At 44.4% G+C, this 27,877-nt stretch overlaps 1 protein-coding gene across 1 annotated transcript in view; it reads right to left on the bottom strand.

The window, feature by feature from the left end:
* Positions 1-27,877, bottom strand: part of LOC147708863 (uncharacterized) — a 678,829-nt gene that overhangs the window by 266 nt on the left and 650,686 nt on the right. The window contains 3 exon segments of the mRNA XM_086925788.1: positions 1-462; positions 6,248-6,323; positions 24,861-25,010. The exon segment at positions 1-462 is cut by the window's left edge and continues 266 nt beyond it. Coding sequence (XP_086781914.1) covers positions 424-462; positions 6,248-6,323; positions 24,861-25,010 — 265 coding nt within the window. The 3' untranslated portion in view covers positions 1-423.

Here is a 27,877-nt window from a genome sequence, read left to right as displayed (position 1 = left end):
CTGTCTCTTACGTGCATCGAATGCTAGAAAATACTGTGTGACAATGTTACCTTTATTCCCTAAATTCCACAGATTCTAAGAACTCTTTATATGAATGGCTTTGACACAATAGAAAAAATATGCAAATTCCAGAAAGTTCACAATACAAAACACAGTACTCCGGATACTCTAATTTAAACCCTTCTATAAATACTTTATTTTCAAAAATACATTAAAAATTTCCTTTTCTGAATCAGAAAAAAATATAATACAAGACTTCAAAATGTTCTCGTTAAAAATAGTTTTAAGTGCTTTTGTAAAAAAAATGTTCATGCACGATTGTGCAGAGTTGCAAACTCTTCTTTTCTCTTCACATTCGTTGAAACTCTTCTTTTTTTTCTTCAGATTCGTTGATATTGTTCAGCCAATATTTTTTATCTTCTGTCACACCGAATTTTTCTTACATAATCCAAACTTGGCTTTCTAAAAATAGAAATAAAAGCATGTATTATTCTCATTTTGACCCAAGGTGAAGGGCATTTCTTAAAATAGACTGGGGAGTTAGTAGAACATTACTAACTTGTGTTCATAAACACTTACTACTGCAAAAATAAATTGTATGGCAGGAATATAAATAACGTGTTACTATTATCCAAATAAATCTTACTCTTAAATTAAATGAAAAAGCATTTATAAAGTCCATTAAACTCAAGGGTATCGAAGACCGATGCCAAAGCAGAATTCCATACTAGGCGCCACACTTAAGACGAGAAAAGCCAGGTTTTCAGAGATTTTTTTTAAACACAACAGAAGAATCAATACTAGTAACATGGCAGTCACAGTGTTTCATAGCCTGGCCACGGATCTAAAGAAAGAACAGTCACCCCATCTGACTCTGCAAGACCTTGGAATATATAACATTTGTATTTGATTGAACATGTCTATCAATTTTTATCAATGTGATTAAATCTCATATGTGATTATAATTTCTGGTTATATTATTTTCTTTTTACTTGTGTTATATTATATATCAGACTGATAATACTGAGTCGGCTCTATCCAAACTTAATAATGCACTCCTGGAAGCTATTAATTTTTTGGCCCCTCAAACACTAATTAAACAATCCTCCACTACCAAAAAAGAGATATGGTACACTGAAACATTAAAACTATAAAAACAAGGATGCAGAAAGTTGGAAAAACTCTGGAGGAAAACCCACACCAGCGCTAGTAAGGAACACTATCTGCAGGCAATGTCCACCTATTATAAAAATATTTAAAAAGCTAGAAAAACCTGCTTAACATCACAGCTAGCTGAAGCTGGCAATTCGACCAGGGAACTATATAAAATCCTGCAGACCTTCACTAACCCTTTGGTATGTGAAAGCCCCGACACATTCTCCCAAGAGTTGTGTAACAATATCTCTCAATTTTTTGAGGATAAAATTGAAACTATTTATAATAAAATCACCTTGGCCAAACACCCCATGGACACTGAGGACTCTAGTACCCCTTGCATGGAGACTCAAAGAGATACCTTTCTTGACATTCCTGAAGCCACTGAGAGTGACATTATATCACTATTAAATAACATGAAAACTGGCTCCCCCCTTGATCTGCTCCCTGCCAGACTAGTGACCACTTTGAGCAGGACACTATGCCCAATCATTAATAAAATCTTGAACCTTTCTTTTAAAGAAGGACAACTCCCTCAGCAATGGAAAGAGGCAGTAGTGAATCCTATACGGAAAAACTCAGCTTCTCCTTGGACGGAACTCTCAAACCTCCGTCCCATCTCTCTTCTGCCCCTCCTGAGCAAACTGGCTGAGAAACATGTCAACACCCATGTCTCCAGTTTTATAGAGGCGACAGGGGGCCTGGACCACTCACAATCTGGGTTCAGGCCCAACTACAGCACCAAATCAGCACTCCTCTCCGTGACCGATAACATCAAGATGTCACAGGATAGAGGAGGTTCAATGATTCTGGTGCTGCTAGACCTGTCGGCCGCTTTTGATACTGTGTCTCACAAAATACTTCTGGGCCGTTTGCAGGGAGTGGGCATTGGAGGACAGGCTTTGTCCTGGTTGGAGAGTTTCCTCTCCGGGCGATCACAATCTGTCAGCTTGGGCCCCTATCGTTCCACCTCAAGGGTGCTCACAAAGGGGGTGCCACAGGGCTCATGCCTAAGCCCCACATTGTTTAATGTGTACGTGGCCCCCCTTGCTGAAATTGTGAGGAAGTATGGATTCACTCCGGTGTCCTACGCCGACAACACCCAACTTCTCTACCCTTTCCATTCTCTCAACTCTAATGTTAAGGAAAATTTTGCTGAGGGTATGAGGGCAGTATCTAATTGGATGGCTTCCAACTGCCTCCAATGTAATGTCGGGAAGACGGAGGTAATGCTCTTTGGGAAAGCTACTACACTCTGGTCTCCCGATTAGTGGCCTCTGGAGCTAGGACCAGTGCCCTCCCCAAAATTGACTATTAAAACCTGGGTGTGAAGTTAGATCAAAACCTAACTTTAAAGGAGCACGCAAATGTAATCGCTGGAGCATGTTTCCGCACCATTGGCCTGTTAAGGCGAGTTTTCCCTCTCTTGCCTGATATGTATAGAAAGACTCTTGTACAGGCCCTGGTGATAAGCCGGTTAGACTACTGTAACGGGCTCCTGATATTAGCCAATGAGGATGCCATAAACCGGCTACAGGTGGTCCAGAATACAGCGGCAAGACTGATCTTGAACGCTCCCACAAGAACCCCTTCCAGGCCCCTATTGAGAGAACTCCACTGGCTACCGATACGGCAACGTATCAAGTTTAAAATCTGTTGCACCGTTCATAAATGTCTTTTTGGAAATGGCCCCAAATACCTGGCCCAAAAGTTACAACTCAATAAACCAGATCGCTCTCTTCGATCAAGCAATCAATTGTTATTAAAATCCCCACTCATTAAGAAGACCAGACAAGGTGGCCGCGCCCTCTCCCTTGTGGGGCCGACCCTGTGGAATAACTTGCCCTTTAGTCTCAGACAAAACACCAACCATCTACCCTTCAGGAAAATGCTTAAAACAAACCTTTTCCTAGAAGAATAATTGGCCTTAGTTTACTTACTGAGACCCTAGCTCATCTACAGAGGTATATTCTTTACCATCCTGGCGTGCAAAGCGCGGAGATACCCCATTGGGGTCGATTCTGGTGCGATATAAGAAACTAAATAAATAAATAAATTGTTATACTAATTATTTGCCAGTTGTCTGCATTGTTTTTGCCTGGATATTTTATTTCTCTATCAGACCTTGGAATGACTACTTTCCTGCCTGAAGAAGGTCCAAGTGGCCTGCCTGGGACATGCCAATTAAGAGCAGAGAGATGTTTGCAGCCTTTGTAATGGAGGGCTAAAAAGACCAGCAATATAGCCTTAAGCACAACCTGCATTCTGAAAGGAAGCCAATGTAATGAGCGAATACCCACTATAAGCAAAGCTCATTTAGGTATGTTGAGAATAAGGCGAGCAGCCGCATTTTGCACCACTTGCAATCTGTTCAGTAAGGAGTCATTAATGTTCAGATAAAAGACATTGTATTAATCCAATCTGGATTAAAATAAAGCAGTGACCACCAAGTGTTAGCATTTCAAGTGGAATAAATTGACATTTTTGTATTTATTCAGTAAAGTATGTGCTAGTAGTTTGATTAAACCGTGCCTCAAAATTCAAAGAGGTATCAAAAATGACCCGAGGTTCCTAGCCGCTTTCATAGCGATAGGTAGAAGACCACATTCCTCACTCCACCAACTATTTGTCCAAATAGAGTCTTGCAAACAAAACACCGATACCTCAATTTTATCAATGTTAAGCTGAATGAGAAAATACAGAGTCGGCCCATGCGTTCTACAAATTGCCAACCTGCAGATTTTGCAAGAGGCTGCATCAACCCCAGAACTGAACGAGAGATGTGCTACGGTTACATCCTGTTTTTTAAGTCTAGTCTTCACCAGCAAGCTCTATCACATGCAAGACTCTTGTGTTCAGTAATAGGCTTGGAACACGCCCATTGCTGATCATTCATTGGCATCTTTGCGGCCTTCTAATTGGGCAGCGCTTGTAATGCCTCACTTTCTTTTTTACCATGGCACACACACCAAGCAGAGATTAATTAGGTTTGATTAGTGTCCCTGTTCTGACCAGCAGCTGCTCCCACTGTGATTCAGGCACTTTTGTTCTGAAAAAAATGTTCACCATTCTAACCATCCTTTCGACTGCACACTGTGGCAACACCTTTCACAGGCCTTATATTCACAGTTTTAAAACATTTCTCTGACCCTAAAATCAGGCTATTAAAGCAGCTTCAATGTGTGGCAGGCACTGACAGGCTAGCCCACAACCTTTGCCCTCATTAATCAGGGGCTGCTGACTGACACTGGCCATGTTGGCTCGACCCCAACCCTCCCTCCCTCATAGATTAATAAAACAAGAATAACACAAGTAATGTTAAATTATTTTAAAATAAATGAAGCATTAAATATATGTAATGATATCCCTTTTTTATTATACACATATATATTTATACACTCACACATTGAAAAATATAAGCTCCCAATGTAATGTAATGTAAAGTTACTCCTTATGTAAAGACCGTGATTCAATAACACCCGAGGTAAAAACTAGCCATATAGCAACTGACATTTGAACAGTCTTCGTACACTATTTAATCATTTTTGATACACCAATTCTTCTAGCCAATTTTTCACAACTCATGCTGACCCTACATTTTCTCCACCCATAAAGGCTTTCAATACTAAACCCATTTGTGCACAGTTAAAACAATTTGGGACCAACGCTGAACATTTTCAAATACTGTTTGTTGGCATAAATGCATAATTCAGTAAGATGGATATAAACTTCTCACCCACATGCACTTTGGAAAGGGGACGCTCCCATGGAAGTGTCAGGGGAATGGGCCAGGTCAAGCATTACAGAATAGGTCAACAACCACAAACTAGCAACGTTGGAGCAGTCACAAAAACAAATCTGTTTACATCCAACCTAACCCTCACTCCTTTGCACTTGAGCGTGCAGAAAAGTTAACGTCTCCTAGGCAAAAGTTCTCACAAGATGTGTATGAGGAGTGGTCTGTCCATGTGAGCAGAAGTTATTCTGAGGAGAAAAATGTCCTTTACAGGGGTGGCTCTTCAGCGAAGGTGGAGGCGCTTCGCCCCACTGCTTTTAAGCAGTGTCACCAAAGGAAAATTAAAATTATAATAACCAAGTTATTATAATTTCATTTTTTCCAGGTTGCAGCAGCTTTGCAGCCTGGATGGGGTGGAGATGGTCAGCTGACAGAACAGGGGAGGGGAGGAGTGGTTACACTCTCTAAAGTGCGCATGAATGTTTGGCTGGCCCTCTGGGGCCGGCCAAACATTCATGCGCACTTTGCATGTTCTTGACCAAGGCTGCATTACAGCCGGGTGGGGAACCTTCCCAGTCCCACATTCCCTGGCTTAGCTTTGCGTTGCAGTGTTGTGATTGGCTGAGGGGAGCCTCGGTGCTTACCAACCACAACATGTCTTTACAGCATTGTGATTGGCTGAGGGGAGCCTAGGTGCTCTGTTCCGGAGTCGGTGATGGAGAGAGTGGTGTGACGCGTCGAGGCGGTAAGGTTTTTTTATTCTTTACCCCCACTTTTGGCTCCCCAACACCGATCTGTGCAAGCCACCGTTGGTCCCTTATATTCTTGATGCACCGTGGCTCCTCTGTAGAACCACACACAACTGGCGGCAAAGATCAAAGTGGGAGGAAGCCAAGCAGAGAGGCAGAAGCTGGTACCCTAAATGAATCCTACTTTGTAAAGCATACTTCATTTGACAACACCCTATCAAACGAGTGTAATTCAAATTTCTTCTGCCATGTTCTTAGAAGTACGTCTGTGAGCAGTTTCCAGTAGTATGACATTCTTACTCATGGACAGGATGAGTAAATTTGTCAAACTACTGGAAATTCAGGAGTAAGAGACCATTATTAATCTCTTGGGACTCAAAAGAATAGAGGTTTAGGGTTTTTATTTATGGTCCACTCAATAGGTGTGTTTGACAATATGAGTGGGGCAGTTGTGTTTTGTTTGTTGTTTAAGAGCATCCCAATTAATAAATGAGCCTTAAATAAATATGAAGAGTGCCTGAAATAAACGAAGAAAGGGAAGTCAACAGAAGAAACTGCAAAAACCACAATGTGCATCAGAAAATAACTTTTTAGATCAGTTACTTACTAATCCTCCAGGCTCCACGGGCTTCGTCCTAAATGGAAGTTGTTCTGTTTTCTGCTGGGAAGCAACACTCTCTAACCTGGGTAAAGATGAACTTTGTGGTAAACATAGGTTGGCATCTGCGCATTTGAGAAATCAGACTTTGATGCTATAAATGGCAGGAATTAAACATTAAAAACGTAAAGCAGTGAAATCACTCAAAACATTTTCTTGCACATAAGAATATTAAATGTATTCAGATTAAAAATAGAGGTAATCGGTAATCGGTAAATAACATAAAACACACTAATCCAGCCACTCACTGGGAGAAATTTTCAAACACAGTCGGACCTAACCAGCCTTTCAACCTTCTGAGGGAGGTTAAAGAATAACTAAGTGGTGGAGTTTTGAATTACACAAAATAATTTGTTTTGAGGTGGGCGTTATAATATTGATAACAAACGGTATTAGAATAACATAAGACCTATGTGAAAAGTAGGAGAATCTACTTGGCAGCCATACATTTATTTGAGCACAATGTTTTACTATTTAAAAAAAAATATATATATTTTCTTCAAGATGATGATAATTACAGATCTGAGTGTCATGGCAGTACAGTTTTTATCATTGTGCCTACCTAGGGAGCAGCGTCATGAAGGTGTCAGCGACGCATTTGACAACAGGTTCTCATCACCATAGTCCTGAAGGCCTTGCTCACCCCGCCAGCACCAACAGTCCACAATGCCACTAGCGGCCAGTGTGCTGGATGAGCGGTGGGGTGGGCGGGGGCAGGAGGGGTAGAGGGGCGCATAGGGGTTATGGGTGATAACAAATACAAATAGAAAACATACCTGCATCCAGCAGTGTCATGCTCTTCTGAACCTCTTCTCCAGGCGACACAGGCTCCCAGTATGCCATCTGACCAATCCTGAAGCTGCTTTCATGCATGAGAGCAGCTTCAGGATTGGCCTGAGTGCCCTTGATTTGCACTACAGGACAGACTGGGAGTCTGTGCCTGCTCTCTCCTACCCAGCTGCGTTTCTGGGTCGGAGAGAGCTTTCACTGCGTATGACGGTTTAGCCGGTGTGTGACAGCAGGCCAAACCTTCATGGACAGTGATGTGAGGGCACTACCACTCCCCTAAGAGCCTGTCACCCTCCGTCAGGCCCATCCCCAAGACTTGGCAGGAAAGGAAAAATAAAATGAGTGCTCATTAACTTTTTAATTTTCCCTTCCTGCTGTTTTTGGGGGTAGACACTCCTCCACCCTAGCAGAGAAGCTGCCGCTGCACAATGCACAAGTATTACAGAGGGTGAGGGGGTAGACACATGAACAGTGTACATGTAATAGCATAAAAACTTTGGAGAGGTTAGGTTGTATCTGGTTTATGGTATAATGCATCTTTCCTGCTTTTCTGCTCTTGCACTTCAGCCAGTGTGCATGTGATGTGTGGAATGTTGTTGTGCATGGTGATGCATTGGAATGCAAGTAGGCCTGTGATGTGGGGTGTCAGTTGGTGCGGGCTGAGCAGCAGGGAGGCTGCTCTTGGTGGGGCTGAATACAGATCTACTACAAGACCATCCTAACCCTTCTGTGCTCGCGTCGGCCAACTGCCATCGCGAGCACTATCTAGCACTAACTCGAGCACTACCTCGCTGGTGCTGCGCACGTCCGTTGGCCGACGCAGCCCCGCCTACTCATTAATTCTCCAGCACTGCAAACATAAAACCATCATCTTTAATCTACACCTCAGCTACTGAATTACTTCAATATAACATTTTTGGTGACAATTTGGAATTTTTCTACAGAAACTATGCGTGAAGATGTGCTCTAAGCAACTATAAAGAAAATGTAACTGAATAAACATTTGAGAACTTATCATAAGAGCCTGCCTAAGGATTTTATGCCCTGCTGCCCCACCAGTGTCTAGCATCACTCGGACAGGGTGTATGTCTTTCTGCCTGATTTTAATTTTCAAGCTTCTGGTTGCCTCCACCACAGGTCAGGAGGAAGCTTGCACTTTGGTAACAGTGAGAATGCACACTGAGCAAGCTGATTCAAATGTTGCATATTGAAACCAGCATGAGAAAAGAGTAAACACACTAGTAAATTAATGCACAAAAAATGTACGTCGCAATTTTGCCTCATCGCAAAAAAATGTTGCAGGAAACAGCTCAATTGATAGAAATCAAAATACCAAAAACCTCAAAGATGATTGTAAAATGTTCCTCTGCCAGAGGTATTATTATTTAATTTGTATACAGAAGCGCAACTAAACCCAGAGGCATCAAGGCGCTGAAGATGGTAATCAGAGAGCTCAGGTATCAACCAGGGGGGGAACTTAGGGATAAGCTGCTAGGAATAGCCAAGTCTTAAGTGCCTTGCGGAATTGGGGGTGAGAGGAGATCAACTTGAGATCACTAGGGAGCGTATTCCAAAGTCTAGGCGCAAGGAAGCGAAAAGACCTTCCTCCCCACCGAACCTTGGATATGCGAGGAACCACAAGCAGGTTTTTGTTGGAAGAGCGGAGTGCTCTCCCAGGGACATAGTGGGCCACCAGGGCACGAATAGCCTCTGGTCCAGATTCATTAAGGGCACGATGAATAAGGCATAGAGCCTTAAAGTTGATCCTTGCCTGCATGGGGAGCCAATGCAGGTCTTTTCTGATGGTGGTGCCCGAGGAACGTTTGGGAGCACCTACAACAAACCGGGCAGCCGCATTCTGTACGGTCTGGAGGCGCTGAATGAGACCACTGCTGATGCCAAGGTATAGGGCGTTGCAATAGTCCAGTCTCGAAGCAATGACCGCTATTGCTACCTGTTTGCGCGCCTCAGGGGAAAGGTAGTGAGAGATCTTCCTTAAAACCCTCAGGGCATTACAGCAGGTGGACACTGTCCTACTGACCTGTTTGTCCAGGGAAAGAGAGGTGTCCAATATGATCCCAAGGTTACGGGCAGAAAAAGTGGGCGTAGGACAGGCCCCGAGGACAGACGGCCACCAATCCATAGACCAGATCTCACTTTTGCCTCCGAAAACAAGAACCTCTGTTTTCTCGCCGTTTAACTTAAGGAAGTTCTTAAGCATCCATCCGGCGACCGCCTCCATGCAGTTTTTAAAATTGTACGCGGTTTGGCTCACAGATTGGGAGATGGAAGCCATAATCTGCGTGTCGTCGGCATAGGAGAGAACTTCCAGGCCAAAGGATCTTATAAGCCTGGCGAGAGGGGCGACGTAAATGTTAAAAAGCGTCGGGCTCAGTGAAGAGCCCTGGGGGACCCCACACTTCACGGCCTTGACAGGTGACAAATACTCGCCAAGCTTGACCCTTTGCTTCCGTTGGTCAAGAAAGGAGGCAAGAAGATTGAGTGCAGAATCCTTGACTCCCAGCTCACTGAGTCGGTTAACAAGAATATTTGGAGACAGGGTGTCGAAAGCCGCCGTAAGGTCTAATAACACCAGTAAGGTGGTGTGGCCGGTGTCGACCCTAGAGCGAATGCTATCGACTACCACTGTAAGTGCCGACTCAGTGCTATGGGTCCTCCGGAATCCATGCTGTGAGGGATCAAGAGAGTTGAATTACACAAAATAATTTGTTTTGAGGTGGGCGTTATAATATTGATAACAAACGGTATTAGAATAACATAAGACCTATGTGAAAAGTAGGAGAATCTACTTGGCAGCCATACATTTATTTGAGCACAATGTTTTACTATTTAAAAAAAAATATATATATTTTCTTCAAGATGATGATAATTACAGATCTGAGTGTCATGGCAGTACAGTTTTTATCATTGTGCCTACCTAGGGAGCAGCGTCATGAAGGTGTCAGCGACGCATTTGACAACAGGTTCTCATCACCATAGTCCTGAAGGCCTTGCTCACCCCGCCAGCACCAACAGTCCACAATGCCACTAGCGGCCAGTGTGCTGGATGAGCGGTGGGGTGGGCGGGGGCAGGAGGGGTAGAGGGGCGCATAGGTATAGTACCAAATGTAACTCTAGCCAAATAGAAAAATCCCTGGAAGAAATCTAGCAAGGCTTCACACGATCCTTACAGCCTTTACACTCGTGTTACGTCATGCACCCACTTTGCCAATAACCCGACAAGGAACCCAAATATACTCTTCAAGTTGAAATGTAATGCTTACAGTGTTTTCTTTATATAAAATCTCTTTTGTCTCAAAGTTTAAAATTTCGGAAGTGATCCTGAGGGATACATACTATCAGAATATTAAAACATTTTATACAATTTATGCATTCCACTGTGTGTGGTCCCAAAATACAAAGTAATAAACAAACACTTAAAAAACAAAAGACACAATCATTAAACAAAGCATGAAATATACAACCACAGTAAGAAAGCAGTTATGGTTATCTGTTATCTGTATATCCCTATACATATAAAAACAGAAAAGGAGGTACAACCTTTATGACATATATATGTACTGGTGGGATCGGATTTTAACACCATATGGATTTTAAATGAATTAGACGCTGATGAAGAACAGATGGAGAGTACTGCCACACAACTATTGGAAGACACTGGAATTAGTCAAAAAGGGTGCAAAAGCACTATACGCAAAAAATCGAAAATAATTCCCAAGCCACCACACGATGCAATAGATACATTTCAAGAACTGGTGATTGATGAATTAAAAAAGCTACAAACAGTAAAGTTCAACGGAAAGAAAAGGAATATGACCAAGAATCAATGGGAGGTGGTAAAGAAACTCAAGGAGGATAATACCATCATCATTAAACCCTCTGACAAGGGGGGAATGTAGTGGTCCTCAGTAAAGACCAATATGAGGATGAAGCTCTCACAGCTAAAAAATAAAGAACACTACACTCCCATAAAACGACAGGAGTATCTGGACAGCATTAGGAAGTTCAATGAACTGATATCAGGATGGCGAGATGAAGGCATTCTTGATCAGGAAGACTGGCAGTTTATCAAGTGTGAACATCCTGAAGTGGTCACATTTTATCACTTACCTAAAGTGCACAAAAGTAAAACCTGGCCACCGGGAAGACCCATGGTCTCTTCCAAGAAGAGCCTATTGGAGAATACCTCAATCTATATCGACCACTTCATTTCCCCAATGGTAAAAGATCTGAATTCATATCTAAAGGATAAGAAGGATTTTTTACGAATCATTGAAGGTACCAGCTGGGACTCTGATATGCTCCTAATAACTCTGGACATAACGAGTCTATACACCTCAATAGATCATGATAAAGGTTTGCATGCCATGAGCTTCTTTCTAAACAAAAGACCTCTGAAATTCCAAAAGCATAATCAGATGTTAATGGAGCTCACCAGATTTTGTTTGTATAACAACATTTTTACATTCTCAGGACAATTGTACCGTCAAAGACAAGGGACCGCGATGGGCACGTGCTACGCCCCCAGCTACGCGAATTTATTCATTGGCTGGTGGTGGGAGAAGCACGTGGCCTGGCCGGGATAGAATGAACAATGGATGGACAAAATCGCTCTGTGGGCGGGTTACATTGATTTATTCATCGTGTGGCGAGGCTCAAGGAGTGAAGCTGAAAGATACATAGAGATCCTCAATGTAAATGACCTGAATTTAAAGTTCACAGGCTGCATAAGTGCCAAGGAAGTAGTGTATCTAGACTTGAAAGTGTACATAGAAAATGAGAGAACTGAAACATCATTGCATCGCAAGGTCACAGCCGGAAATACGATTCTCCACGCTGATAGCAGCCATCCTAAAAGGGTGGTGAAAAATATTCCAGTGGGAGAATTTTTAAGAATGAAGCGTAATTGCTCAACACCCATAGAGTGTGGTAAGGCGATAACCCAGGCTAAAGAAACATTCAGGAAAAGAGGATACTGCAGGGGCTTTTTAGAAAAAAAAGAAAAAAGATGCAACGAAGCAGGTAGAGATACCCTACTGAGAGATATAGTCAAAAAAGAAGACAACAATGTCAGACTAATAAGCAATTTTACTGAGAAATCTTCAGAGGTATACCAGATTCTAAGAAGAAACTGGAAAGTGCTCAAATCTGACAGTGTAGTGGGAACATAAAAAGGTTAAACAGGAATTCTCTTTCTCCTCTTCACTTCTTTGTACGTGGAAAAATCTCACAGGGATCCAAGAGAGACTTTGAGAGCTAAAACAAAAAAAGCAGATCTGGGGATTCAAGACTGTGGCTGGAAGAAAGAGTGACAACATAGAGAAATAAGCACAATTTGACATCCGGCGGGCTAGACGGTGCCACAGCCACTCAAATAAGGCACAACTAAGAAAGACCAGATTTCCTGGTTTGACTTGACTGGAGCTTTTTGCTGCCAAACAAAAACCCCTTCAGCCAGGGCTTAGCACAGAAAACTCAGGGAGCACTGCTGGGGCCATGATTACAAGCCTTGACATTCCGGAGAATTGCAAGCACCTGAAAGATGGAAAACGAGATAAAGTGATCCCAATGGCAAGAGTATATTGCCAGATGGAGTCCTCAGCAGCCACAGAATCCTACCTTGTGTTGCTGAAGGAGCTCAACCTCCTGATAAACAACTAATTCAAAAGTTAAAACTGTTGACTGGAGTGACCTGTCAGGCTCTATGTGACTCACATTTGTTTGCGGTAATCTGTGCCCCACAGAGTGACATTGACAGCCTTCTCTTTAGTGTTCAATGGGCACATTTTGCTTTTACTGATTACTTTTACCAATGTGTTATTGTCTTGTCATTTAATCATAGCATTTTATTTTTCCATAAACTAGTTTGGGAATGTTATCGGTTTAATTTCTTGTTTTGAATGTTTTGATGATGCTAAACTATTTTACACATTTTCCAAGAGAAGCCCGTCCATTTGACCAATATTCACATGCGGTGTGGCCTGAAGTCCTCCAGAAAGCCAGTTGGCTACTTCTAAGGGGCTGGGTTAATAACATTTCGGGTGCTCTTACACAGCACAACCCTCTAGTTAATAATGCAGCTTTGTGGAGTCAGTACAACAATCATGGATGAGAGGGAGTCACAGCAGCACCTCTAACCTGACTTGTCTGAGGAACAGTATAATTGATGTAATAAGAATGTAGCTTACCACTGTTTGTCAAGGTGTTCGGTACCTACATCTCGACTGACAAGACTTCCATATTGGTTTTACTTCTGGCATACATCTCCTCGCTGGTGATTCTTTTGTTTGATTCATGCATCACCTGCAGGTGAGGTTGGCCTCCTTCCACTGCATGAAGAGCTAAGCTCTAAACCCCCTTTCCTCAGTATCCCAGAATGTGCCTGTATGTGAGGGGATAGTCCATCTCATCTCCGGGAGCCTTTCACCTGGATGAGGGTCCCCAAACGTTAAAGCAATAAACTGGAAAGAACAAAGAAACCAAAAATCTATACTGAGTGACTGTAATCCTCCGAAAACTAACTGGGATCAATAACAGGGGGTCCAATGTCAGGGCCTGACTGGCCGTAGCGGGCAATGGGTGTTTTCCCAGTAGGCAGGAATGGTGTGGGCCGGTTTTTCAGCAGTGCTGCAATATTGGCCTCCTGTAACAAAAGCAGCAGCAGGGTTTCCCACAGCACCCCCCACAGGGGAGCCGGTCTGACTTAATTGCAAGGGCTGGTTTGCGTTTTCAGTCCGGCTGTGTCCAAAGTTGCTCCAGGAATTTCTTTTCAGAAGACATGCTACAATTTGTAACCTAAGGTTGCCATATGACTGTTTTGAAAATCCTCTGCTCACTATTATAATTGGTTGCTTCAAGGTACCCCACTTTACCTTTGAGAAAAAGTTATTTGGGTCATTTTGCGGTCTTCAATCAGACAATTACAACTTGATTGTGCCACATTCAAGTTCGAGATGGACGAATGATAGGAGGTTCTCTATAGAGGGGGGGTAACATTTGAAGTAGTCCTTGGCCCCAGTGGGCAGAGCCTCCCACCAAACTTCGCTTTAGGGAAGATCTGAAACATTTTTTAATCCGTAAGTGATAGCAGCCACAGGTCTTTTAACTCATTTGCACATTGTTGGTACAAAAGAGATTAATTTGTTTGAATTCTACTGAGTCAGTGCCTTCCTCTCAGTTATTTTGAAGAGTGCACCATATAAATTAGTAAAAATAAATAAGTAGATACACTAAGATCAGCAATCTATGGGTCGAAGACAAGTTCCAGCTATAAGCGGCCACGTTTGAAGAGCGAGCATCAAGCTACTTTGCCTTTTGCTTGCATGCACTTCATCCTTATTATACACATTCACGAAAACCTGCTCTAATAGTACTTATTCTCTGTAAAGCAATATTTGTATAAGATTTGGCTACACATCAACTACTGTTTAGGTTGAGCCTGCAAGTAGCGTTCAACACTTTTGCTTGACAATGAGCTGCTGTAGCTTTAAAAAAAAAAACATTAAAAAGCTTGCTTATTGCTCTCCATTGGCTGGCAATACGAACAATCTTTGCTGCCTTATTCCATAACTTCCTACGTCACTTCCTTGATCTTTGTGTGTCACATGAACTAAGAATGTATTGATTTACTTTAATTAGTGTCCATTCACTGTGATTGAGGTACTATTTCTTTTTTTTGCATTTTTAAATAGCACCAACTTGAACTGACCAGAAGGTATTGAGGTGCTTTACATAAACACTAGGTACATTACACAAGTTCAGAAATTATTCAGGCAGGAGAGATTAAGGATTTGCCCAGAAACACAGAATAAACAAGGACTATTGGTTTTCCCTATGCCCTTTTTTTAGGTTGAGCCTAGGCAGTGCGTATGCGCTCTCTCTTGACATGCTACATCTCCTCTATGGTCTTTTGGCACGCACATCGATTTCCACTGGGTATTTTTGGTGCCATTCAGAAATGTGTTTTTTTATTGGGGCATTGATTGTATTTGTCCCTACTTTGTGTGCTTGGTTGCCTCCAATGGCGACTGGCCCTATTACATGTACTCTACACAACAGTTGATTTATGCTTGTTGTGGTGCATTATTTTGTTTTTCCTCTTGCTCTTGGTATTGGAATGTGGGTTTTTTTTTGCTTGTTGAGCAGCACACAGAAACACGCTCTGATTGTTATATATGAGAAGAGTCTATTTCTCATGATCAGTGCAGCACCCGCTTTACAGACGCTGTGCTTCATGTTTCCCAGGCTCTCCACATCACTGGGGTCAAGCTATCCAGGCTGAAGAAGGCTGATAGCCAGAAACCGGTCCTTGGATGCTTGATTCCGGTCTAGGAAAGACATGGCTTGGTAGTTCGAGCTGGACTGTTTCCAAGAGGCACAGGGTCAAGGCTGATTTGCATATAGCCAGTGTCTGACCTAGGGTGGTGTGGAGTGCAAAAAAACGATGGATTTAGGCCCAGATCTTTGTACTGGGGTGAATGTAAGACATTGTTCTGCATTCTGTCCATCAACTGTGTTTTTTGCGTGCTTCATGTTTAAGCATGCTTCAGCAAGAGGCCAATTTGGGAGACCACAACCCTTTCTATTGGTTGCCCATTTGTTATTGCTGAGCGCAGCGTGTTGATCTTGATCAGTGCAGCACCCGCTTCACAGATGCAGTGCTACATGTTTCAGCACACATTTTTTAAAGTGAAGTTGAAAATGGCAGTCGTATTTGGTATCCGATGCTAGTGGTCAAGGCAGGCATCTATTTCCTTAGGTCTTCACCTATGCCTAGGTTTCAGTCGGTAGCCACAAACTTCCTGGTATACAGAGCCGCTGAATCAAACGGCAGAAGCTAACAGACAGCAGAGCATTTGGTAGTTATCATTTGATCTTTCTTTATTAAGTCTTGGATTGCAAGAAAGTGGCACCTTTGACTGCTATGTAGACTTCTCTTGCTTTCCTTTTGTATTCTTTGGTCAGTGATGTCGATTTTGTTGAGATTGTATTTAAGCTACTGGCTAGTAGCAAAGCTAAATAAAGGAACGTGTTTCTAGGGTCAGGTTTAGTGTTTTCCTTTAAAAGCCAAAAGGTGAAAATACAGCAATGAGAGCTATGAGCAGTGGATAACTAGACATTGTCCGTATGACACTCCTGGTGGAGTTTAGGCTGATTGGAGTGTCGGGTCACATTCTGTATTTTAAATGCTACAGTCTGGCATTTCTGCTGACTAAGCCGGATGCTGTGTACTCTTTTTATTTTTCTGGTTTCTTCTTACCAAGTCATTGGTTCCTAGTTATCGTTTCTGGTTTCCTCTTCTTTCCCCCATCGTCGCTTCCTCTTTGTTATAAGTGTGACCCCGGGAAGCTGCTGATTATCTTGTATAAATTGCTGCTGGTAATGCTCACCCATGAGAGTGGGAATTCAGTACGTGATTTCTGTGTTCTGGTTCATGATTTACAAGCACCCCAGCATGAAAATCTCTGTATGCCTTAACACCGGAACTCTATGCACTTTTCCTGTATGTGATTGAAGAATTTTCACAAAGCCTCTTACATCCGGCAATCTCTGCGCTTTCAAGGGGGCAGGGGCATAACAAACGCCCCCACAGCCCCCGCAGTGCGGGGGGCCCCACTCTCTACAGATAATTAAGGGGGCCCGGGCCCCCCCTCAGCTCTTCAGTGAGAGAGGCTTGCGCTGAAGCAAGCCTCTCTCCCTCCAAAGCAGGTGCAGGCTGTCTGCAGCCCGCTCTAAACTCTGAGCTCTCGCCCCCTCCCTCTGACTGAAGAGAAACAATGTATCAAGTTAAATTGTTTCTCTTCAGTCAGAGCGCTCGAGGCCGGAAAGAGGATGGGGGTGGGGGCCCCGGAGAGCAGGAGGCACTGGGAATGAGGGCTTCCAGACACCTGCATGTATCTTCCCATAACCAGTTTGTGGTTAAACGGTAGCTGGGTTAAACGCTACTTGTGTGGCTAATTAAGTGTGCGCACCTTTTATTCTTCCAAGCAAACCAGTAGTATAGTATTTGAAAAACATGGGATAGTAAGACACCAAGTTCTGATTGCTCCTCGTGAAATGACAAAGCACACACAGGAAATGGACAAGAGCACTCCCTCTCCCAGATCTAATATGAATCAGTATTCAGTATAGCGACTAGGAGATTAAAGAAAGATAGCTCAGCTGCTAAAGTGTCTGCTGCAGAGTTCCATGCCTAACCCTTGTAAGTGACAGTTTCGGGTGAAGTAGGTAAAACGAGCACCACTGACTTGCAGAATCATCAAATATCAGTGAGGCACCCGCAGATAATTCAATATGCGCTCCATTTGGTATGTAGATGGTAGGTGTACCCGTCCAGGAGGGGATGACTTTCTTCTCTAGCCCTCTCTTCCCAGAGGGAGGAGTCAGTCCCTGTCCCTGCGGAGGGTGATGTCATGCAAACAGTATTAAAACACCTCCTTTTGGTTTGGCGCTGTCATTTCTGCCTGTAACACACTGGGGTTATGCCCCCTTCCCCCGCCCCTTGGACTGTCACAGGCACATTCCTCACTCCCGAGTGCCTGCTTGTACATTCACCTAAGGTACTCACTCCAATCAGAGAGTAATGCAGGCTTTATCACCAGCTCTTCCGTGCAATGGACCCCCCCCACACACACATCCCTCAGGAACTTGATTCAATTCCACCGCCACTGGCAGGCAACTACTTTGACTGTATTCTCAGTCAGATATATTAATTTATTTGCGATTTTATACCGTGGACTTAACGCAGCGAGTGGCAGAGCGCTTTTATAAGAGAGGAAAATGTATGCTGAATATACAAAGGCATCACAATGCGAATTAATTGTATGAATTGTACAAAAAGTATATATATAACTGGCAAGAAAAGCTATTTATATACAGAAATGCAGAGTGTTCCTCCCAACAGATGTAGTAGTATCTGTAGAATAAGTACATTGTGGAAAGAACCCGGAATTTTGAAACGGGTCCCCAGAGGAAGTGACGTTGGAAGAGAAAAGATTTCAACTCTCTTTTAAAGGTCAGGACTGGTTTTAGGTCAGTGCGACCAGTGCGGCCGCCCTGGGCACCAACCTGGAAGGTGGGGCGCTGTGTTTAGCAATAACTTAGGATGTAAAAGCATTTGATGCAGAGTTCCTTGTGCGACCAGATTTTTCCGGCAGCAATAAAAATGTTGGGAGAATGGTGCAAGGTAGAAAAGGGTGCAAGGCAGGGGTGGAGTAGGGTGCAAGGCAGCGGGGAGAAGGGTACAAGGCAGAGGGGAGAAGGGTACAAGGCAGAGGGGAGAAGGGTGCAATGCAGAGGGGAGAAGGGTGCAAGTTAGAAAAGGGTGCAAGAAAGAGGGGAGAAGGTTGCAAGGCAGAGGGGAGAAGGTTGCAAGGCAGAGAGGAGAAGGGTGCAAGGCAGAGGGGAGAAGGGTGCAAGGCAGAGGGGAGAAGGGTGCAAGGCAGAGGGGAGAAGGGTACAAGGCAGAGGGGAGAAGGGTGCAATGCAGAGGGGAGAAGGGTGCAATGCAGAGAGGAGAAGGGTGGAAGGCAGTGGGGAGAAGGGTGCAAGGCAGAGGGGAGAAGGGTGCAAGGCAGAGGGGAGAAGGGTGCAAGGCAGAGGGGAGAAGGGTGCAAGGCAGAGGGGAGAAGGGTGCAAGGCAGAGGCGAGAAGGGTGCAAGGCAGAGGGGAGAAGGGTGCAAGGCAGAGGGGAGAAGGGTGCAAGGGGGAGGGCGAGAAGGGTGCAAGGCAGAGGGGAGAAGGGTGCAAGCGGGAGGGCGAGAAGGGTGTAAGGGGGAGGGCGAGAAGGGTGCAAGGCAGAGGAGAGAAGGGTGCAAGGCAGAGAGGAAAAGGGTGCAAGGCAGAGAGGAGAAGGGGGCAAGGCAGAGGAGAGAAGGGGGCAAGGCAGAGGAGAGAAGGGTGCAAGGCAGAGGGGAGAAGGGTGCAAGGCAGAGGGGAGAAGGGTGCAAGGCAGAGGGGAGAAGGGTGCATGGCAGAGGGGAGAAGGGTGCAAGGCAGAGGGGAGAAGGGTGCAAGGCAGAGGGGAGAAGGGTGCAAGGCAGAGGGGAGAAGGGTGCAAGGCAGAGGGGAGAAGGGTAAAAGGCAGAGGGGAGAAGGGTAAAAGGCAGAGGGGAGAAGGGTAAAAGGCAGAGGGGAGAAGGGTAAAAGGCAGACGGGAGAAGGGTGCAAGGCAGATGGGGGAAGGGTGCAAGGCAGATGGGGGAAGGGTGCAAGGCAGATGGGGGAAGGGTGCAAGGCAGAGGGTAGAAGGGTGCAAGGCAGAGGTGAGAATGGTGCAATGCAGAGGGGAGAAGGGTGCAATGCAGAGAGGAGAAGGGTGGAAGGCAGTGGGGAGAAGGGTGCAAGGCAGAGGGGAGAAGGGTGCAAGGCAGAGGAGAGAAGGGTGCAAGGCAGAGGAGAGAAGGGTGCAAGGCAGAGGGGAGAAGGGTGCAAGGCAGAGGGGAGAAGGGTGCAAGGCAGAGGCGAGAAGGGTGCAAGGCAGAGGGGAGAAGGGTGCAAGCGGGAGGGCGAGAAGGGTGCAAGGGGGAGGGCGAGAAGGGTGCAAGGCAGAGGAGAGAAGGGTGCAAGGCAGAGAGGAAAAGGGTGCAAGGCAGAGAGGAGAAGGGGGTAAGGCAGAGGAGAGAAGGGGGCAAGGCAGAGAAGAGAAGGGTGCAAGGCAGAGGGGAGAAGGGTGCAAGGCAGAGGGGAGAAGGGTGCAAGGCAGAGGGGAGAAGGGTGCAAGGCAGAGGGGAGAAGGGTGCAAGGCAGAGGGGAGAAGGGTGCAAGGCAGAGGGGAGAAGGGTGCAAGGCAGAGGGGAGAAGGGTGCAAGGCAGAGGGGAGAAGGGTGCAAGGCAGAGGGGAGAAGGGTAAAAGGCAGAGGGGAGAAGGGTAAAAGGCAGAGGGGAGAAGGGTAAAAGGCAGAGGGGAGAAGGGTGCAAGGCAGATGGGGGAAGGGTGCAAGGCAGATGGGAGAAGGGTGCAAGGCAGAGGGTAGAAGGGCGCAAGGTAGAGGAGAGAATGGTGCAAGGTAGAAAAGGGTGCAAGGAGGAGGGGGAGAAGGGTGCAAGGGGAAGGGGAGAAGGGTGCGGGCGAGAAGGTTGCAAGGGGGAGGGCAAGAAGGGTGCAAGGGGGAGGGCAAGAAGGGTGCAAGGGGGAGGGCGAGAAGGGTGCAAGGGGGAGGGCGAGAAGGGTGCAAGGGGGAGGGCGAGAAGGGAGCAAGGGGGAGGGCGAGAAGGGTGCAAGGCAGAGGGAAGAAGGGTGCAAGGGGGATGGTGATGAAGTTAAAAATGTGCCGCCCCAGGAAACATTTCTGCGGACTCCCATGACAACGCACACTACTTTGTGAGAGAGAGTGGGAGAGAGTGGACAGAGAGTGGAGTGAGAGAGAGTGGAGAGAGCCAGTGGAGAGAGAGTAGAGAGAGAGAGTAGAGAGACAGAGTGGAGAGAGAGAGTAGAGAGAGAGAGTGGAGAGAGAGAGTAGAGAGAGAGATTAGAGAGAGCGTGGAGAGAGAGAGAGTAGAGAGAAAGCGTGGAGAGAGAGCGAGTGGAGAGAGAGCGAGTAGAGAGAGAGAGAGAGTGGAGAGAGAGAGAGTAGAGAGAGAGAGTGGAGAGAGAGAGAGTAGAGAGTAGAGAGAGAGAGTGGAGACAGACAGTGGAGAGAGAGTGAAGAGAGAGAGTGGAGGAAGACAGTGGAGAGAGAGTGGAGGAAGACAATGGAGAGAGAGTGGAGTGAGAGAGAGTGGAGAGGGAGAGTGGAGAGAGTGGAGAGAGTGGAGAGAGTGGAGAGAGTGGAGAGAGTGGAGAGAGTGGAGAGAGTGGAGAGAGTGGAGAGAGAGAGTGGAGAGAGAGAGTGGAGAGAGAGAGTGGAGAGAGAGAGTGGAGAGAGAGAGTGGAGAGAGAGAGTGGAGAGAGAGTGGAGAGAGAGTGGAGAGAGAGTGGAGAGAGAGTGGAGAGAGAGTGGAGAGAGAGAGAGTGGAGAGAGAGAGAGTGGAGAGAGTGGAGAGAGTGGAGAGAGAGAGTGTGGAGAGAGAGAGGCGAGAGTGGAGAGATTGGAGAGAGAGTAGAGAGAGAGAAGAGATAGAAGAGAGAGTGGAGAGAGAGAGTGGAGAGAGAGAGAGTGGAGAGAGAGAGAGTGGAGAGAGAGAGAGTGGAGAGAGAGAGAGGAGAGAGAGAGAGAGGAGAGAGAGAGAGAGGAGAGAGAGAGAGAGGAGAGAGAGTGGAGAGAGAGAGTGGAGAGAGAGAGAGAGGAGAGAGAGTGGAGAGAGAGTGGAGAGAGAGAGAAGAGGGAGTGGAGAGATAGTGGAGAGAGGGAGTGGGGAGAGGGTGAGAGTGGCGAGAGTAGAGAGAGAAGGGAGAAAGAGAGAATAGAGAGAGTGGAGGGAGACAGTGGATGGAGACAGTGGACAGAGAGTGGAGAGAGAGCGAGAGAGGAGAGAGAGTAGAGAGAGAGAAAGTGGAGAGAGAGACAGTGGAGAGAGAGTGGGCAGAGTTGAGAGAGAGAATGGAGACAGAGAGATAAGAGTGGAGAGAGAGTGGAGACTGACAAACTCACAGACGGAATACTGACTGACCGAGAGACTGACTGGCTGAGAAACTGACACAGAGAGAGAGAGAGAGAGAGAGACTGACTGATTGAGAGAGAGAGACCGACTGACTGACAGAGAGAGAGAGAGACACAGACTGACTGACAGAGAGACTGATTGACGGTGACAGAGAGAGAGAGAGACTGACTCACTGAGAGAGAGAGAGAGAGAGAGAGAGAGAGAGAGAATGTGATGGAATTGGGGTCACAGTGAGTATGAAGCTATGCAAACCCTCTTAAGATTGCTATTGTCTACTAGCAAAAATGTATTATCAAAATGTGCTCTTTGTAGTTACATCTGCTTTTGAAATACTGCATTGCCGCATTGTCTAATGTTTTAAAACGGAAACAAGAAGGAGCAGTGGATGCACTTTTGTCAAAACTGAACGGTGAGTGGGCCCGATGTTGTATATCATGACAGGAGTCTGCATCTGGAAACCCACCTAAAATTGGGCAAACATCCCGAGTACTGATGGCAGGGACCCTGTAATGAATCGATCGCCACCTATGATAGCCTACTGGCAGACTAAGCCCAACCTTTAACTCCACCATCCAGTGTTACTTACAACGGCTGGATTGGTGACAGTGGCGTACCAATAGCCCCGCATCCCCAGCAGTATGGCGGGTCGCTGGCCTGAGAGCTCTAGACTGGCATGGAGAATGGGAGGGGGCCCCTTCCATGTGGTTTGCAGGGGGCCCCCTCAAGTTTCGTTACCCCGGGGGCTAGTATGAGTGTGATGGGAAAGAAAAGTGAAAACAAGAGTGTGTGTGTGCTGCGCTAGGCCTGTGTGCATGGATGTCTATTGGTGTCTGCATGTGTGAATTTGTGTGTTTTGATATCAATGTACTGTAAAGGGAATACACCAGGAGGCTGGCAAGCTAGCAGCGTGTCATTCATTCATTCCCTCACCGGTCAGAGCACAGACTATAAATGTTCACTTCAGAGCAGGCTGTTATTTCTGGAAATAAGAAATACATGCACAACAATATTACTGTGATTAAACCATTAAGTGAGACATTATCCTAATCACCCGGTTACTTTAGGTCATTTTTTAAACTTCCATTGCATATTAAACTCTTGATTCATGCAAGTACGACCCCACATTTGCAAGAAGTTTGCCAATCACAAAAGTGAGGCTGCATTTCTCTTGGGTGATTCACGTACAAAACCTGTAGTATAACAGAGGGTCAGTCCAAGGGATCACAGCCCCCCTATTTCCTTAAAACCAATCTCAGACAAATTAACGGCCCGAGGACGTCACAGCTAACTTTGTCAAAACGACGCTATAGTGTGCCCCATCCAAAATCCCCAGCAAAAGCAAATTATATGTGCCTTTTCTTTTTTTTATGTTGTTTTATTTAAATTTAAGTACCAGTTCACGTGAAACTGCAACTGAATTTCGAATGCACCATCATTACCTCTCCAAGAGTGTTGCGCAAATGTGAAACACTTAAAACCATTAACAGTTTCTGAATTTTTGGCCCAGATAATATATTATATATTACATTGGCATTTCAGATAATGGGTAATCAATTATTGCTAAGATACTGGAGAGACTTTATGGTTGAAGATATTGCACACACACACATCAATATCACATGCATTTCTTACTAACAGGTTTACAGCAGTGAATACTTTATTCATTATTATGGATTAAATGCCAGTTCTTTATGTAAGGTTTATATTCCAACTGCTTTGTCGTTGAGAGATGTGGCAAACAATTTGGAGAACTTGTGTGAGCCAAAATTAAATGGATTTTTCGCCGTACTGAACCTTTTAAAACTCAAGCTTTTTTGTGAAGGGTAAAGTGATTTCTCCGATTCAGAATCCAAGTTTAGTGTCTACATTCGATACAACTGGAGTATAAGGCCACTATTTCATTTTAGAAGTTCAACCATTATGCCCACTAGGCTATGAATAGTGTATTATTCAAAGGACCATTGAATAATGGAAAATTTGTGTGTCTTTCCATGCATCAATAAATTGGATCTAGAGTGATAAACCGGCTTGGGCTCTCTGGTATGCCATCATTTGAGACTGGATATTAATTTTCTTCACTGAGCTGGCATGGCTTGTCCAGCATGCCTTTTTATGCTTATTCTTCTATGGGTTGTTAAATTGTACATAACGCTTTCTTGGTTATATCTAAGGTAACAAAAATGCTTTTAACGCTTTATTATAACTTTTCAACATGCTGCACAGCAGCCATAATGCTCACCAACATAGCTTAAAAACATTGCAAAGCCAATAACTCTGGCTAAAAACGTATAAGGTCCCAAAGGCAAGACCCATTGGCTATGAACATGCTTGTTTTTCGTGCAAGTTCTGCCTGTTTAGAAAAAATGCAGTATCAGTAGAATGCTTTCAGATGTACACGTTTTTCTCCTACATTTCATATTTCCAAAACTCCCGATTGTAAGAAAAGTCCAAGAGCGAAACCTTTCTTCATTAAGTCTGCATAAGCAAAGTCCTGCAAACTAAAGCCCTACACAAAATTGCAGGAATCACAATTTCTAGATTAAGTGATCAGTTGCTTTGAAATTACGTCAAAGATTCCCCATGTGCAATATATTCACAACTTTTTCTTGGGAAACTAGTTTGAAGTGCTAACACGTGGTTACACGAATGAAATGGTATGCCCAATAAATTGTATGGTTGTACACTAACAGAGATACATAAAAACAGTTTGAAATTGCTCAATTGGATAACAGCTATCAATTTCCTAATCTATAGTTAAAATACTATAAGTGCAGCATTTTACTTCGAAGAAAATCCCTAGTAAACTCAGGTGAAGCTCTCTTGTGCCTTACAATCAATACTAAAACTGCAGACACTACATTTTCACACGCAGCCATATTCCACACTGATTTTCTGCCATATGAAATTCTCCTTTCCCTACATAAAACTAGCTTTATCTAATTCAATTTCTCACTAGACAAATTGAAACGAAACCAAACTTGTTGTGTTTACAGTGAGTGTATTAAAATAATATGATACAATCGGCGAATACCGAGTTAGAGGATTACCTGTTGGTGGCTCGATCTTCAAAAGTCATGCGGCAAAAAAATAAATATAAATAAATTAACAAAACGAATAATAATCATAATTCGGAAATAATTATACGAAAATGCTTGCAGCAGAGAAGATAGTTTTTTTAATAATACATTGGCAGTGTCACAGAAGTCCCTACCTTTTTTGCATAACTGTCTTGTACTCTGTCTTCCAGACGTCCTGAAAGACTTTGCTGAATTCATGCCAGAGGGTAAAGAAATCTTGTGTTAAAACTTCCTTCTCTCCAGGTTTCGGCTTCATACAGTAATATGTTGCTGTTTCCAAAAAACTGGACAAGATAGAAAATAAATAACGTGTAGGTTTTTTCTACTGCGGTTTTGAAATAAAATCGCATTTTACAGGTTTAAGGCCAAAAAACTGACATCTCAACTTTGACATTTCACATATTTGAGTTTATAACATTTCAGTATTCAAGGAATAGTGTGATTGCCAATTAAAAATGTATAAGATACAGAAGAAAGGGTAACCTGTATGGTCCTTGGAGGTTCCACATGTGCTTCAACGGTGAGGTGCTCATAGGAAACTCTTGCTGATTTACAGCCACTGAGATGCAGATTACTGACATTATATTAAAAGCCAGCAAATGCTACAGGCCCTGGTTTGTTATCTGAAAATCATGGCCTGGAAGCAGGGGGGTGTACAATGATAGAAACTGGGGGCAGGCCCACCCTGGGGGGGAGCCTTAAGTGATCTCAAAGGAGGGGAGGTTGGTGCCACTCTCTGGCCAAGTGAAATATCATGCTTTGTTTTAAGTGTCAAAAACATGGGCGGCAGTAAGCACCCTTGTAATGTACCCTCACTAACAACTTTTATCATTTATATCCTTACTGGGAGTATGTGTGTTTAGACATATTTAAACATTGCCAATTTAGCAGAATAATTGTGAAAAAATTGAGGTAGGGCAGAGCATCATTTTTTTTAAATTTTTTAAGGGGACACAGCATTAAGAAATTTTAAACAACTATGATAGAATGATCCAATTTCAATTCAATTTCATAAGCTTTATTCGATTTGAAAATACAAATCATAAAGCGACATTAAAAATACAATACCATATATATACAAATAATACTCAATATTCACATTAATAGTGCGGAAAAAGATATGATAAGAAATAGAATGATCCAATAACCGTAGTCTACCAGGACCTGGCTGGGGAATGTAATTTCTCCATTAACATATAGAAGCAGTGGCAATTTTAGGCGGGAACCAGGTAAAACAAAGCTATTTTTGCGTAATCAGTTGTGAGTCTTTAGACTAAATTATGTGTTTAACATGTATGCTTTTTCCCTGCTCTTGGAGCCTCCCCAAGACTGCTGCAACTAACCTCGGGAAGCTGGGGAAAGTGACAGGGGCAAGAGGAGCGACCCTGGATAGGTTCAGTTCAAGATCTAGAAGTGTCTTTTTTTAGGGGGTCAAAGACCCAGTATTATAACCTAAAGTGCATTTGATGTAGAAGGTGCCTTCAAAGCAGCTCTCTGAAGTGCACACATATCCCTTTCAGTGCAGTTCTGTCTGCCAGGCTATCTGTGGGGTGTAAATCAGTGCTTTGTGAGTGGACAAGACACTGCCTTTTGAAGTCTGTCAGCCCCTCCTATTCCTCCCAGCCCAGGAAGAACCATCAGAATGTAGATGAACGCTGGAAATGCAGAAGAGCTGCACCTTTCTGTGTTTGTGGATGTCTAAAGGCAATGCACAAAGTTTAGAAGCCACCCAGCACAGACGTGTATTGGAGACAGGCTGCAAATCACACAGAGTTATAGGCACAGAGAAATGTCCACTTTCTAAAAGTGCCATTTCTAAAACACTAATGCTAAATCCAACATCCCTTGTAAGGAGAATTTGTCATTACCATTTCAAACATATGAAACATGAAAAAACTACTCTTCTCTGATCAGGAACTACAGCTTAAAAGTGTATTATAGAATCCCCATTCTAGCCTATGAGAGGAGTAGGCCTCACAGTAGCAAAAAGTGAAACAGGCTGTTTGTCACTACCAGAACATACAAAACACACGAGTACATGTCCTACATTTGATTTACGCAGTATCATGCCATTACGCTACCTAGCACCTAGCTTAGGAGTGACTTAGGTGTAATAAAAGGAGAGTTTCAAGCTTGGCAAGTAGTTTGAAATGCAGAGTCAGCGTGGCAGTAAACTACATGCACAGGCATTGCTATGGCAGGCCTGAGACAGGTTTGAAAGGCTGCTTCTGAGGGAGTCACAATCAGTGCTGCAGGCTCAATAGTAGTATTTAATTTACATGCACTGGGTATATAGTATACCACTTTAAAAGGGACTTGCAAGTAAATCAATTCTAGCAGACTGGTGTAAACCCATTGTATTATTTTATTATTATTAAAAAAATTTATAAAGCGCGTAGTCACCCGGAGGTATCCCAGCGCTAAGATCCCTACACCTGCGGGTCAGTGGGCAAAGAGAAGGGGGGGGGGGACGGTCAGAGTTCAGGGAGGACAAAGTTTTAGGGGGAAAGATGAGTTTTCAACCGCTTCCTGAATCGTAGGTAGTTTGGTTCTATTCTCAGGTCGCGGGGGAGTGCGCTCCAGAGGCGTGCGGTGTGGACCGAAAAGCGTCTTCCACCCGAGCGTGCCTTCTTGAATCTGGGGATGATGATAAGAGACTCCTTATCAGATCGGAGGGATCTTGAAGCTTTATAAGGTCTGATAAATTTTCTTAAAATAGGGGGGCCTTGATTTTGAAGCAGTTTGTGGGCCAGGCAGAGGGCTTTGAACTTCACTCGCTCCCTCACTGGGAGCCAGTGAAGGAGCTTCAAGGCTGGTTTGGCCGAAGCTCTGGCAGGAGTATTAGTGAGAATCCGGGCAGCGACGTTTTGGATTCTCTGTAGCTTGTTCAAAGTTGCCTCAGGGGCGCCCAAGTAAATAGAGTTACTGTAATCTAGCCTAGATAGTATCAGTCCTTGGATTAACAGTTTTTGCGAGGTGGAAGGAAGTAAGGGCAGAATCTATCTCATTGACTTAAGGAGCCCAAAGCATGTCCCGGCTACTTTTTTTGCTTGTGTGGTGAACGAAAGATCGGTTTCGAGCCACACACCCAGGCTTTTTACTTCCTGTTTCGGATCTGGGGGGGGGGGGGGGCAGACAGGGTGGCCAGATG

This window comes from Lissotriton vulgaris, chromosome 6 (genome assembly GCF_964263255.1).
Source record: "Lissotriton vulgaris chromosome 6, aLisVul1.2, whole genome shotgun sequence".
Classification (NCBI taxonomy): Eukaryota; Metazoa; Chordata; class Amphibia; order Caudata; family Salamandridae; genus Lissotriton; species Lissotriton vulgaris.
This window is presented reverse-complemented; position numbering and strand designations above follow the sequence as displayed.